The following is a 14492-nucleotide window of genomic DNA, read 5'->3' on the forward strand; positions in this document are numbered from 1 at the left end:
TTAAAATATGCTCATTTCCCAAGCTTTTCATATCCCTTAAGTAACTGATGACAAATTTAATTCTAAAATATTACTGGTTAATTCAGTAATCTGATGTCATGTTTGAAGTATTTTGTAAGTGGACAGTACCTCACAAATAACTCCATATTTGAGTAGGCTTTTCTTTCTTGCAGTCATCACAAAATAATGAGTATCATCCTTGTAATAGACAATATTTTCCAGGTCAATGCCTATTTAAATAGAAAATTAAAAAGTCAATCATTTATAGAAGCCGCACACTATTGAGGTTTGAGTGTCGTGGGATGGATGGTGGAAGAGCAGAAACAACTTTACTGTTGTATCTCAACAAGTATGGGAAGCTTTGAAAATTTTGCAATAAGATGGAATAAAGGGCATCTAACAAATTACCAGTACTGGGTGTTGTCAATTGAGAGGACAGTGGGTGGGGATGCTAAGAAATGATGGGCGGGAGAGAAGGAATGGTGTTCCATTTGTGTTGGGAGATACTTGTTCTGTTTTTGGAAGGCACGCATAGAGTTTGACTCTAACAGCAGTGGTTTTGGTTGTAGTAAGTTGGTTTTATTAGAAGTGTGGCAAACATAAGTTAACAGTAGGAAGGAAGGTGTGGATGTTTCTGGCGTACTGGTGATTGCATCTGCGAGTTGTGGTTATGAGAACTGCTGGTTGAGGGAAAAGGAAGGAAGTGGGTATTGAGGATGAGGGAGCAAGGGTCATTATGATTGGGAGAGTGAGTGGACAGGTGTTGATTGGGGATGGGTGAATGCTGTGGTTAGCAGAGAGCTGGATGTGAGCAGAGTACTGGCCAGTTGCATTCAGAGGGTTGAGTGATGTGGCTGGGAGAGTTGGTGGGCACTGCAGGTGGCTGATGTAACTGGGTACTTGTGACCAGGGGGTTGCGCATCGCTTCAAATGTCATACATTTTCAAGCCCCACTGGGCAAGAAACAGGATATAGCTTCCCCCGCTGCAAGATGAGATTACACTGCTTCATTGTGAATTGACAGCACAGGGTTGCCCAAAACTAGCACTAATTAAATCAAGTCACAAAATGTAATTCTAGGAGCTTATTGTGACAGTGGGGGATGGGGAGATGTTACTGTGGTGCCAATGGAGCATTTGACAACACTGTAACTTGATTAAGTGAGGCAAGGATGTGAAAGTCTGGTGTTTTGTTCAGTAAGAGGGAGCATCTCTCAGAATGGTCTCAGATCCAGATCAAAATGACAGGAATAAATCATTCAGTTCCTCATTTCTGTTCTGGCACTCAGTTAGATTACAAATGATTTGCACAAGGCCAAGCTTGCACCTTAGTTAAGTCAATATATTGTGAGTTCAAGTATTACTCCAGGGTCATGAGCTGAAATAAGTAACTGACACTCCAGATCAAAGGTGAACAGAAGCTGCATTATCTGAGGTGTCAACCCACAGATTAAGCACAAAGCCAAAGCTCCATCTGTATGTATATTTTTTAAAAGGAAGATGTAAAAGTTCCCTTACCTGTTTCCTTGTAGAGCTGTTGGAAAAACTTCTGATTGTAAAGGTAGGCAACACCACTGATTTCTTGAACCTTAGCTTCTGCTGTGCTGTGATTGTTCACGAAGTTGGCTGTGATTCCAATTGCCAGTTTTCCCCTCATTTCTTTCTTCTTAAATCCTAAGAATTTCAGACACAGAGATCATTGAGTCAGCAGACATTAATGCAGTCTGGGTCTCTTTTCGGGGGTCCCATGCACATAAAGAAAAGGTGCAAAAAGCAATAATGCTGTTATTGCTGACCACTCACTCTTCACTGTGATGGGAAGCTCCACTCCACAAATACAAATAAAACTGAGACAGCTTATTAATTTCTGTCACTGGCAAAGGCCATCATTTATTACTCACTTCATGTCACTCAGTTTAAGGTACATATAGGGGTGATTTGCTGGCCATTTCAGGGAAAGGTGTAACACCATTGGTGGGAGTCACACATTGGTTAAACCAATCAAAAATCTGCAGATTTTGTGTCAAGAGGGAAATGGGTGAATCAAGAGGATTTCCACAACTGTCCACATTTTGGATGCTCCTTTGTCCACGTTTAATCATTTGAATTTAGATTCCTCAACTTTCATTGTGGGATTCAAGCTCTTGGCTTGATACTGACAATACAGTCCTCTGAATATCAATCCAGTTCTTAACCACTGTGCTGCAAAACACCACATAGTGAGCAAGCTGCACTCTCTAAAGCGCTGTCTTTCAAATGAGACATTTGACATTAATGCCCCCCTCTCTGTTCTATGGTCCCTTTGCTCATGATGTAGTGCAAACCTTTGGAAATCTATTCCACATCAGTGTAAAATTTCCCCATCTCACACTGATAACCCTCTATTTTTCTTATATCCACGTGCCATTTTTGAGTCTTTTGAATGTTGCTATTGTTCCAGACTCGACCACCACCCCGTCAATGAATTCCAAGTACCACCACTCTCCATGCAGAGAAAATAAAACCTCTGCCATTCCCCCCCCCACCTCAATTTTCCTTCACTCACCTTAAAACAATGTTCCCTGGTGTTGGCTATTATCACCCAAGAAAATGGTGCTGGCTGTTCTCCCTATCTAAGCCCAGCATAATCTATTAAGTTCCCACTCATCCTTCTTCATTCCAAAGAGGAAACCCCTTGCTCTGTCAACCTTGCTTCATAGGACATGTTCCTCAATCCAGACCACATCCTGGTACATCCCCTCTGCACTCCTCTCCAAGGTATCTACATCCTTCCTGTAACAAGGTGACCAGAATTGAACACAAAGTGTGGTCTAAACAGTATTTGATAGGGTACAATATTGCCTCATGGTTCTTGTACTCAATCCTCTGACGAACAAAGGCCCATACACCTTCTTAACCACCCTATCAACTTGCATGGCAATCTTGAGGGATTAATGGGCATGGACCCCAAGATTCCAAGTGCGTTCGTCTACACTGTTAAGAATATTGCCATTAACCACATACTCTGCCTTCAAGTTCAACCTTCCAAATTGCATCATTTCACACTCATCCAGATTGAACGCCACTTACCACTGTTTTAACCCACAGCCACCTTCTACACTATCTACAACACCTCCAGCCTTTGTAGCATCAGCAAACCTCCTGACACACCCCTCCACTTCTTCATCCAACTCATTGAGAAAAATCACAAGAGTAGAGCCAGAACAGATCCCCGTGGAACACCGCTAGTCACTGACCTCCAGGCAGGTTATTTTTTTTAAAATCTTCAAAGCCTAGCAATCAAATTATAAGAAATATTTGAAATGGTAATCGAGGCAAAACATTTCAGTATCCTATTGTAGAAGAGAGAGAGAGACAAATAGTCATGCAGTTTTGGACCCATGTTAGCACATTATGTCTTACCTTCAGGCGCATATTTGCCTCCTCCAGCAGAGACAAACACATCAAACTCATAATCAGACACTGGGTGACCAGCTGGGAGGAGGTCAGCACGCCATCCAATACCTGTGAGGAGGAAAAGAGGACCAATATTGTTATTAATGTACGGCGAGCAGCCACAATCTGGGAACCATGAAGGATACAGTATGGATAAGCACTGGAGTTGGGATCTAAACCGAATCAAGTGCAGAAAGTAAATATGACAGATGCAGGTCATGCAGCAATTAATGCATTCAGGTTTCTCCTCCAGGTGACACAGCCCGATAGAAAGACCCTGGGGACCTATGGAGAGTTGGCACATTGTCTGTGACCACAGGGTCCTCACCTCCCCCTTGTGCTCTGGTTTCCTCCTTCATTCCAAAGACAATGGTGGCTGGGTAGGCTCATTGGTTATATAAATGACCACTACTGTTGGCAATCGGCAGGAAAATTGAGTGAAGTTGGAGGACAGGTGGGAAAGAAAAGGTAGGCCAATAACAATGCTTTGAGAGCCAGCATAAACCTCACAGGCTGCGCTGTCTCCTTCTATGTCAGAAGGAAATATGAGATTTTGGAAAATATGTGTGGATTAGAGTCAAGAGATTCAGCACAGAAACTAGCCTTTTGGCCCACTGAATCTGTGGTGGCCCTTGGCCACTCACTTACCCCAATCCTACACTAATCCCACTGTTAGTCTCTCCTCATCAACCGCCCCACGATTCTACCACCCACCTATATTAGGGGCAGTTTACAGTGGCAAATTACCTAGCAACCTGCACATCTTTTGGATGTGGGAGGAAATCGGAGCAACAGGGGGAAACCCATGAAGTGACAGGGGGATCTCCAGCAGGCAGCATGGGAGGTTGGTGTAGTAAGGAGGGTCAATGTGATCCCTCTGGCAAGAACCTGGTCAGAAGCCACCACATCTGCCAATCAAGGTCAAGACCAGCCACAGTGAGCACACTCCTCATCACTGGCCGCTTTGAAAGATTACACACCTCGCCACTGGCTCATTTAATCACTTGCCATATTTTGAGCGTACCTGAGTCAGCCCAACTGGCTTTATAGATCACGGTGTGTAGCAATTACTGGTTCAGTTGTGTCTAATGCAAGTATATTGTATGTGTCTTGTTTAGGGTGATGTGTGAGTACCCTGTGGTGACTTTCCCTTGCAGATAAATAAAAATCTTTTGCTGCAATCAAGTTGTGTTCATTGCTTCACGGTTGGAATTGATCCAGGTCTTTGGCACGCAAGGAGCATCTCTACCAGCTATTCTACTGTGCATTATTACTTCACATAATAAATAACAATTTGTTCCTCTTTTCTTTTAAGTTAATTTTCGATCTTGCCACGACACATATAGACACACTCAAAATGTTCCAGAGTGACGGGGTAGCATTGTAGATTTGATCCACACCACAGACACGGTCTTGTATCCCATGAGATGTAGTGCAAGTAGGGCTGTTTAATACCTGGTCCTCACCTTTGTCCCTTGAAGGTTCAAGTAATCCTTTGTATTCCACATTTACGTGGATCTCAACACCCAGGATAAGGGCCACTTTCAGCAGAATTAATTGCAGTTGTCGGATACCTATGGCAACGAAAAAAAAGATCAGAAATTAATTACATGAATAAGCTACTTTTACTTGGAATCAATCGCCCCAGGGTTTTCAGTAATTTAGATAATGAGTTCAAACTAGTTTTTCACCCTGAAATGAATGTGCCACTCCTATTTCTACAGGAATCCCAATAGTCCAGAGGGTTTTAAAAACAGTACATCATGCATTGTCCTGTTTTAACGAGACATAATGAGACACAAGTAAAGCATGAAACCCAACAGACATTGCAATTGAAGTAAAAACACAATGCTGGAGAAACTGAAGGGCTCAAGCCTGAAACTTTGGTTATGCATCTATATCTTTGCTTAAATATATATTTATCCAGTATTGTTTTACAGAGAACTCATAATTTGTCATGTCCTGAGATTATGAAAAACACTACATTAAAGGCACAATTGTATTCTTTCGATGAGTATTTCACACATGAATACAAGTACACTTGCTCAGGCACACAACTTAATACTCCAACTCATTTGCACAATCACACATGTGCCCAGATGCACCTAGTACAGTCTCACATATGGGCTGTCTCTGAACTTACTGATATGGTCTAGTGAACCAGAGCAGAATTTTCCATAAAATTTCTTGGCACCGAGAGCTCGCAGGTCATGGATGGTGAATGGCCACAGGTGCAGGACGTTGTTCCGTGAGAAGTCATCTCTTTTCTCCACGACGAGGACCTTGGCCCCCAGAAATGCTAGCTCAATCGCAGTTCGGAGCCCACATGGGCCGGATCCTAGAACCAAACACTGCAACAGCAAATGAAAGGTCAGTGATCCAGTGTAAAAAAAAAAGGAAGTTAACCATATAACCATATAACCGTTTACAGCACGGAAACAGGCCATGTCAGCCCTTCAATTCCATACCGGTTCACTTGAACAACTCCACTAGCTCCTCCGCAAACCCTTTGGTTGGAGCTGTCATTATTACCCAATTACAATTATACTTTGAATCAGGTGCTTCCGTCTGCAAGCACCAAAGTACGCGCTGTGGTTTTCGTGCAGCTGATGTTTATATAATCACTGCTTTTGTCAAATTTTCTGGTCTTTAACAACAATATTGTGGTAATTAGTAATTGTGAACCTAAATCAATAACTTTTTTAAGAATGTAGTAATATGATATTGTAATTTAAAGGTGTAATTTTAATTTTGCTACAAGTTTACCTCAGTACTAAGGATTCTGTATGGTCTGGTACAGGAGGAGGTCCATGGTTTGGGGTGTGTAGTGATATGATTATGTATACTGGCTGGCCTGCGCTGTGGGTGTCTTCCTGCTTTGGTTCCTCCCTTAGTCCTGCCCATGTGTTAGGCCAAAAATATTTACATGGTTTTCAACACACAATAACCAATGGAACTTCTCCCTGGAAATTACATACAGCAATGTGTGCAAATATTCTGACATTAAAACGGGGATAGATTGCAGATCATCCATGCCAAAAGCTACAGTTCCATTTAATGTACTCAAGACTCTGGGACAAGATAAAATTAAATCTAGAATGACTACAAAAATGGGCACCATTTATGATGTGCAAAGTCATAAAGTGACAACCAAGCTGAATGGGGTCTGCTCCATATCCCATCAGCACCAAAAATCCACCAGTGTGTGTTACCTGCCCACACAAATGTGAATACAAGTTAAAGACGAGGATTAGTGCTGGAAAATAGAACTCCAACATGAAATGGGAGGAGTGCCTGCACAGTTCAGGAAGGAGTGCTTCATTGCAGCAACTGTGTGCCTGGATAGAGTTGATCGTTGTAAAAATCTGCTTGTACAGGATAGGAAGTGGAAGGACTGCAAAGTGCAATTCAATAGGAACAGCGGTGGCCTTTAGTACTATGGCAACACTATACAAGGTTAAGCACAGCTCTATCAAGCTGACCTGATCCAATCCAGGGCAACAGCATCCAAACCTGGCAAGCCCTCAGCAAACTCATCCACCCACCTGTATGGTCATATTATAATTGTATTCCAATTGGCTAAAGCAATGCACATAACTTTCTAAAATTCTAACTAAGACAAAACTACCAAGTTAAATATAAACAGCAATTAGGATTAGCACCCCAATACATGTTTTCAGCTTGCATACTAATTTAGCGAAACCTCTATTTAAAGATTCACACCCCATTACGTTAACATTTTATCAAAACAATCTCGTTGAAGAGTCCCGGCCCAAAACATCAGCCATTCTCTTTCACCCATCTGACCAAAAATCAGATTGACCTACTAAATTCCTCCAGATGATTGTAGTCAGCTTCAGATTCCAGTGTCTGCAGTCTCCAGTGAGCCTTGAAACCTTATCTTTGACCTGAGCTGCTACAACACAAGGTGACCCAGCATCCAATCAGGTACATGAACTCACTGCCAAGCTTTGCAGTTCAGCAAGGCTCAGGATCATATTTTCACAATCGCGTGGAGAATCAAGAGAACAAAGTTCTGGTTTCTCTTTGAAGTTTTTGATTCTCGCTGTTAACCTTACCTCTTCTTTCCTTCCAACTCATTTTTGCTTGCATAATTAATGCTGCAGCAACTTCCTCTAATTAAGTTAATTATATTGTTAATCAAGTGTCTGAGGCACATAAATTTCAATGAACATCTTTATGTGCCTGTCAGGACAAAAGGCAAGGGAGCCATGGTTTTCTCGAGAGATTAGAAAGATGGCTTGGCATAAGAGGGAGGCCTATGTTAAATACATGAAGCAAAGGACTGATGAGATGTATGGACAATACATATATTGTAGAAAGAACTTTAAGAGCAAAATTAGAAAGGCTATAGCAAATAGGGTGAAGGCAAATCCGAAGGGTTTTTACAAATATGTGAATAGTAAAAGGAAAGTTAAGGATAGAATAGGTCCACTGGAAAATCAGAGTGGAGGTATGTGTGAGGAACCATATGAGATGGGGGAGATATTGAATACATTCTTCTCGTCGGTGTTCACGAAGGAAAGAGATATTGAATTGTGCAAGATAAGTGAGGCAAAAGGGTTAATTATGTAAAAGATAGGGATTAGTAAAGAGGGGATTTTAGATCTTCTGGGGTGTATAAAGGTAGATAAGTCTCCTGGTCCTGATGGGATTTTTCACAGGACCTTAAGGGAGGTCAGGGAGGAAATAGCGGAGGCTCTGACTGATTTTTCAATGCTCACTGGAGGAGGGTGTAGTGCCGCAGGATTGGCGAGTTGCAAATGTGGTTCTGCTGTTTAAAAAGGGTGCTAGGTGTAGGCCAAGCAACTATAGGCCAGTAAGTTTGACATCGGTGGTGGGGAATCTAATGGAAGGAATTCTTAGGGATAATATGTGGATAGGCAGGGATTGATCAGGGCCACCCAACATGGGTTTGTGAGGGGAAAGTCATGCTTGACAAATCTTGTTGATTTTTTTGAAGAGCAGACCAGAAAGGTTGATGAAGGAAGAGCAGTTGATGGAGTCTATTTGGATTTTAGTCAGACTTTTGATAAGATTCTACATGGAAGGTTAGTGAAGAAGGTTCGATCTCTAGGGATTAATATGGAGGTGGTCAGATGGGTTCAGAGGTGGCTGGAAGATAGGCACCAGAGTCATGGTGGACAACTGTTTGTCAGGATGGAGGCCGGTGACTAGCGGTGTGCCACGGGGATTGGTGTTGGGTCCTTTGTTGTTCATCATTTATATGAAAGATTTGGATGACGGAGTGGTAAATTGGATGAGTAAATATGCAGACAATACAAAAATATTGGGAGTTGTGGATGGTGAAGAGGGTTTTCATGGACTACAGTAGATTTGGACTGTTTGGAAAAGTGGGCTGAAAAGTGGCAGATGGAATTTAATGTCAATAAGTGTGAGGTGCTTCATTTTAGGAAAAATAACCAAAATAGGATGTATGCAGTGAAGGGGAAGGCATTGAGGAATGATGAGGAACAGAGGGATCTTGGAATAATGGTTCAGCACTCCTTAAAGGTAGATTCCCATGTAGATAGGGTGGTGAAGAAGGCTTTTGGTATGCTGGCCTTTATAAATCATAGTATAGAATATAGGAGTTGGGAGGTGATGTTAAGACTGTTTAAGGCTTTGGTGAGGCCAAATTTGGAGTATTGTGTTCAGTTCTGGTCTCCAAATTATAGGAAGGATATAAATAAGGTAGAGAGGGTGCAAGGAAGGTTTACAAAAATGTTGCCTGAATTGCAGTATCTTGAAAATGGAGGAAGATTGAGTAGACTGGGACTTTATTCGTTGGAGCGTAGAAGATTGAGAGGGGATTTGATAGAGGTATTTAAAATTATGAAGGAAATAGATAGAGTAGATGTGAATAGGCTCTTTCCCCTGAGGGTAGGGGAGATTGGTAAGGGTTAGGGGGAAAAACTTTAGGAGTAATATAAGAGAATGCTTCAGAGAGTGGTGGCTGAGTGGAATGATTTACCGGAAGAAGTAGTTGTGGCAGGCTCAATTCTGTCATTTAAGAAGAGGCTAGATGAGTACACGGTTGATAGGGGGTTGGAGGGTTATGGGCGGGTAGGTGGAACTAGTGGAGTTTCACGTAAATTGGTGTGGACTAGAAGGGCCAATATGGCCTGTTTCCATGCTGTAAATTTTTATATGGTTATATGGTTTATAAAATGGCAATGTGAGCTTAAAATGACTCAGATAAATTAGCCCAATCTAAACAGCCACCTCATACACAAATCTATAGTGTGTAACACTTACAATGCACTGCAGCAACTTACCAAGACTTAATTATTATTTTGTAGCAGTCCGGTCCCGTACACAAGGAGCCAAATCGTTACAGCCCGCAGCCTACACACAATGGCGCAGAGACCACCTCCTCACTGAGGAGAAGCACCAGGGTTAAAGAGCAGACTGCAGGGAGCAAGTGCCGCTCCTGGGACTGTGCACTGATGTCACTCCCGTGAGCCAGCGTGGCGGGTAGGGGTTTCGCAGTATTGCTTTTGTAGCTCTTCCAGCCTCCGTTTCCCAACCTACCAACTTGATAGGTCTTTGGAATGTGGAAAGAAACCAATGCACCCAGAGAAAACCCATGCAGACACAGATAGAATACACAAACTCCTCAGAGACAGCGCTGGATTCAAATATTAACTGTTTCTCTTCTACAGATATTGCCAGGGCCACTGAATATATTGAGAAGGCATTTACCTGTTGATCAATTATAAGAATCTGGAAGGAAATTAATCATTCAAGATAAGTTACAAAAATGAAGAAGAAACTCTCTTTCTCCCTATCTAACCAACAGAGAACCGAATGAGCTTTAGAAACACCTTCTATGGTATGTAGTATGGAACCCAGGGGAAATGAAAATATCTACAATGCTTTAATTGTAAAATAAAACTGTCAGGATCAAGGGCATGGGAAGAATTGAGACTGAAGACAACTGCTGAACAGGGAGAATAGAAAATGGAAGTGGAGAGAAGCCAATTAATCACCTTACAAAATAACAAAAATAAGATCTAAATCGTCAAATGTAAAAGGAAAAGTAAATATGGACAGGAAAATGGTGCTTTATTTGAGTGCTTTCAAACAAGCATCTATATTACACTTCAACATTGTCAAGGAAGTAGAATCTGAGCAAATCTCAAGTAGAGAGACTAAATTTCAAAATAGCAGCATCAATCCTTTCACCAGGAGTTGAATTTGAAGGTTGGGCCTGCAATTAGAAGGACTGCAATATTCCTCAACGTGGATTTTCCAGTCAGCTTTAACAAACAGGAAAACACTTGCCTTGGTGTTGACACAAGCCTGGCCTTGTTCATAATCCTTATGTGATGCTCTCTTATCCAACTTAACCCATAGGGCTTTGGCCTTCCAGTAATTGAGACTGCCTTTGAGCTTGTGGTAGAAAGTGTGATAGTCAGTGGGATCCAGGCACAGAAGGTGGCAGAGCTCCTGGAATAGACTTAGGGTCTCTTTACACGTCTTTCCTTGAAGAAACTTGTCAAAGAGACAGTGAGCCTCGTTGTCCATCGAGTAATCTTTAAGTCAGTGCATCTGAAAATTGGAACATAGTAGAGAATGCATAATTTAAAGCAAACATCCTGTTTTTGTTTGCTCAGCATACAACCAATGACAACTCTTCCCACATCACAGGAGCAATTTGAGGAAAGTTGAAGCTCTGTTTAACAATAATTCTCATTTCGTTCTATTGTATATCGATACGTCACCCAAGTCATCATTCATTTCTGTCACTGAACAGTGCATTTTGTCAGTCTGATCAACTACACTGGACAACAAAGATTTTGCTTCCTGAACATTTTTGTGTGTATTTTTTAGATCATGAAAATCAGCTTAAAAATTTTTTCTACCACATACTGGGTTTTTTTTCAGATATAACCTATTTTTTGTGATTTCCTGTCATATTTTAAGTCTACTAATATATTGCCCACAATGTATATGTTTTGGTCAGTCCAAACATACATGGGCAGGCACTCGGTACAGGTGCTATGCAAATATGGCCTGGGCATGCTGAGTCAGGATAGATGTATACAAATTATAAAAGCAGCTCATATATCCAGATGCAGTGAATAAAAATGATAGAGATTGAACGTATGTTGATGCACATTTTCTTCAGGCAACAGCATAGCGAGTGTAATTAACAGTAGCATTTATTGTCTTCAAGAAGATTCAATACAGTAGAAGTGTCTCGTCAATGTCACATCAGCTGCGATACATCCTGTTACATTCTGTTGTGGCGAAGATTCAAAGACATAGCATGACTGCACTTTATTAAGAAAGCTTATGAGCCTGTCTCGATTGTAAAATTGGTGACCAAGACAAAACCTGGGCTCTTCACATTTGTTGTGCAACATGGGCAGTCAGCCTGAGCGATTGGCTAAGAGGTACATTATGCAATTAAACAAGCTAAATAAAAGTTAAAATTTCTCCAACTTCCTACATGATACAGCAAATCTGAAATTTTCTTTGGTTTCAGCTTGTATCATAATCCCCAACTTTTTCAGGAAGCAAAACTTTTGAAAAAAATTTGTTGTCCAGTGTTGGACAAGATAGTGCAGTTCAATTCTGTGCAATCTTGGTCACCCCATTACAGGAGGGATGTGAAGGCTTTGGAAATAGTACAGAAGGGATTCACCCTACATTAGAGGGTATGAGCCATAAGGAGAGGTTGGACGTACTTGGTGGTTTACTCTGGATTATTGGAGGCTGAGCAATGAACTGCTGGAAGTCTACAAAATTATGAGAAGGATTGATAGGGTAGACAGTCAGAATCTTTATCCCAGGGTAAAAATGTCACATGTTAGAGAACATGAGGGAATGGAGATGCACAGGGTAGGGTTGAAACAGATACAATAGTAGCATTAAGGGCTATTAGATAGACAATAGCCACTTTCAGGTGGCCAGAATACCCCAATGTAAAGCCGCCTAAAATACCCGAATGTTGGGAGGCCACCTGGAAGCGGAGAACCCTGACCCGAGGAGTACTTACCCAACCCTCCTCGGGTAGGTGTATTCTCCACTTCCGACCGCTCTCCCTAGGCACCTGAAAGCAGGCGGGACTATGGTCACAGTCGACAGGAGCTGGCATTTGCTCCGCGGTGCCTCTTCCCGCTGTGAACCTTTCAGGTGCCAGAACAGCGCCTTCGGCGCTACCACCTGAATGTCGCTTTGCATACACCCGCAGCTGGCTCCGGAGCCGCATTCTCCCAGCTATTCCACCTGAAAGCGGCTATAGATGCAGGGAATAGAGGGATATGCATCATGTTCAACTGGTGAGTTTTAGTTTAACGAGACAGACAAAAGAGTCTGTTTCTGTGCTGTACAGTAATTCTTCTGACAGTAAGTGTGCATGCAGGCTTCTAACAGAAGTTTGAGTGATTGAAGAAGGGTCCAAGCCCGAATCATCAGTGACCTTTTACTTCCCACGAATGTTGTGTGATCTGCTGAGGCAAGTTTGGGTAAGTGTGATTACAGTCAACCATTGCAATCAGCAACTCATCTCAGCCAGATCCTGTCTATCAGGTTCCCAAAGGGAAGACATTGGAGGGTTATAAGCAGAAAGCACCAGAGTGAGACGAATGAGATTGTCCTTGTCCATTCAAAGAGCAGAAAAAAATTGCATTTGGAAAAATTACTTCCTTCTTTGATGGACCGTGTGATCAACCAAATATTTGATCAAGAAGCAATTGTCTGGTGTTTATGGTTGTGATTACATTGACCTTATGTAAATTGGGTCCATTGTCACAAAATGAACAGTCATTTCATCCTATCTTGACCATCAGCTCAATGACACCATCCACTTGTTTATACAGCTGGTCCAGGGCTTCTGAACAGATGGTTGAAAGCAAAGTTCGAATTAATCCTTTGTTGGCAATGGGTTCGAGGCTAAAGATTACAAGAATAATTCCTAACACCTAACTAAGAAAAACACACATATTCTCAATTGCATTTGATAGCCTTTATTTACAGATTATGTTCAATCACCAAACAATTGCAGATCTGCTGAATGTAGATGTTTGATTGCTGCAGGATTATAACCAAATGTTATCTTTCTCTCCGATAGCTTCAAACCCAACTTCTGATAGGAAAGTGAACACTGGACCCAACTGGTTGGACCCACCTCCTCCTCCCCAATACATCTGTTCATTAAGTTAATGCAAGTGCTCCCTTTTATTGTGGATTTAATTTTCAACAATAGATTATTTGCATACAATTATGACACAGCATACCAAAAGCCGATAAGCTCAAGTTCTTCCAATTATTACTATGAATTTATGAAATGTTTGCTTGTGAAAAATATGAAATTTCAGTTAAAAGTATTGATGCCTTCAGGTTTCCAAACAAGGGGTTCTTCTCAAATGCTGGTCCATTCACATCTAATTGGTTACTCCAACTGTCTGCAATTTCATTTCCGATTTCCAGCATTTTCGTGGGTAAAATAATCAATAGAACAGATAGTGGGGATTATTCTCATTTGAAATATTACCCTGAGTGCTTGTTTTCAGATTATTCCTAAAGCTATTTTCAGGTGCATTCTCCGCCAAGAATGCGCCTGCAGAAGCGGATTCAGACCTGTGGAACAGACATTCAGGTGGCAGCGCTGAAAGCGCAGAGCTGGCCATCTGAAAGGGACAACTGCATGGGAGGTCCCTCAGAGTGCACTCCTGTCCCTTCAGGCTGTCAGCGCTGGAGCGGTCGGCGTGTGCTGTCCCCACACTGATTTCACTGCCCCATGCTCTCCCCACACTGATCCCACTGGTCTGCGCTCTCCCCACAGCCTTGTGTTGGACCCCACACTGATCCCATTGCTCTGCTATCTCCGCACAGCCCCATGTCGGTCCCCACACTGATCCCACTGCTCTGCTATCTCCCCATAGCCCCATGTCGGTCCCCACACTGATCCCACTCCTCTGGGCGCGCCAGCTTCACTGGCCGCCCCACAGTGTGGGGACTGATACAGGGCTGTGGGAAAGAGCAAGGGGCAATGGGATCAGTGTGGGGACTGACATGGGGCTATGG

At 42.3% G+C, this 14492-nt stretch overlaps 1 protein-coding gene across 9 annotated transcripts in view; it reads right to left on the reverse strand.

Annotated features, from left to right (window-relative positions):
- LOC138764965 (F-actin-monooxygenase mical1-like) overlaps window positions 1-14492 on the reverse strand; it is a 155857-nt gene that overhangs the window by 77387 nt on the left and 63978 nt on the right. For all 9 annotated transcript variants that reach the window (XM_069941484.1, XM_069941477.1, XM_069941478.1 and 6 more), the window contains 6 exons: window positions 10743-11009; window positions 5578-5785; window positions 4901-5008; window positions 3402-3503; window positions 1518-1673; window positions 130-230 (listed from right to left, as the gene is read on the reverse strand). In XM_069941484.1, the coding sequence (XP_069797585.1) occupies window positions 130-230; window positions 1518-1673; window positions 3402-3503; window positions 4901-5008; window positions 5578-5785; window positions 10743-10985 (918 nt within the window). In that variant the 5' untranslated portion in view covers window positions 10986-11009. The remainder of the gene's footprint in view (window positions 1-129; window positions 231-1517; window positions 1674-3401; window positions 3504-4900; window positions 5009-5577; window positions 5786-10742; window positions 11010-14492) is intronic.

Source organism: Narcine bancroftii, chromosome 5 (assembly GCF_036971445.1).
Source record: "Narcine bancroftii isolate sNarBan1 chromosome 5, sNarBan1.hap1, whole genome shotgun sequence".
Taxonomy (NCBI): domain Eukaryota; kingdom Metazoa; phylum Chordata; class Chondrichthyes; order Torpediniformes; family Narcinidae; genus Narcine; species Narcine bancroftii.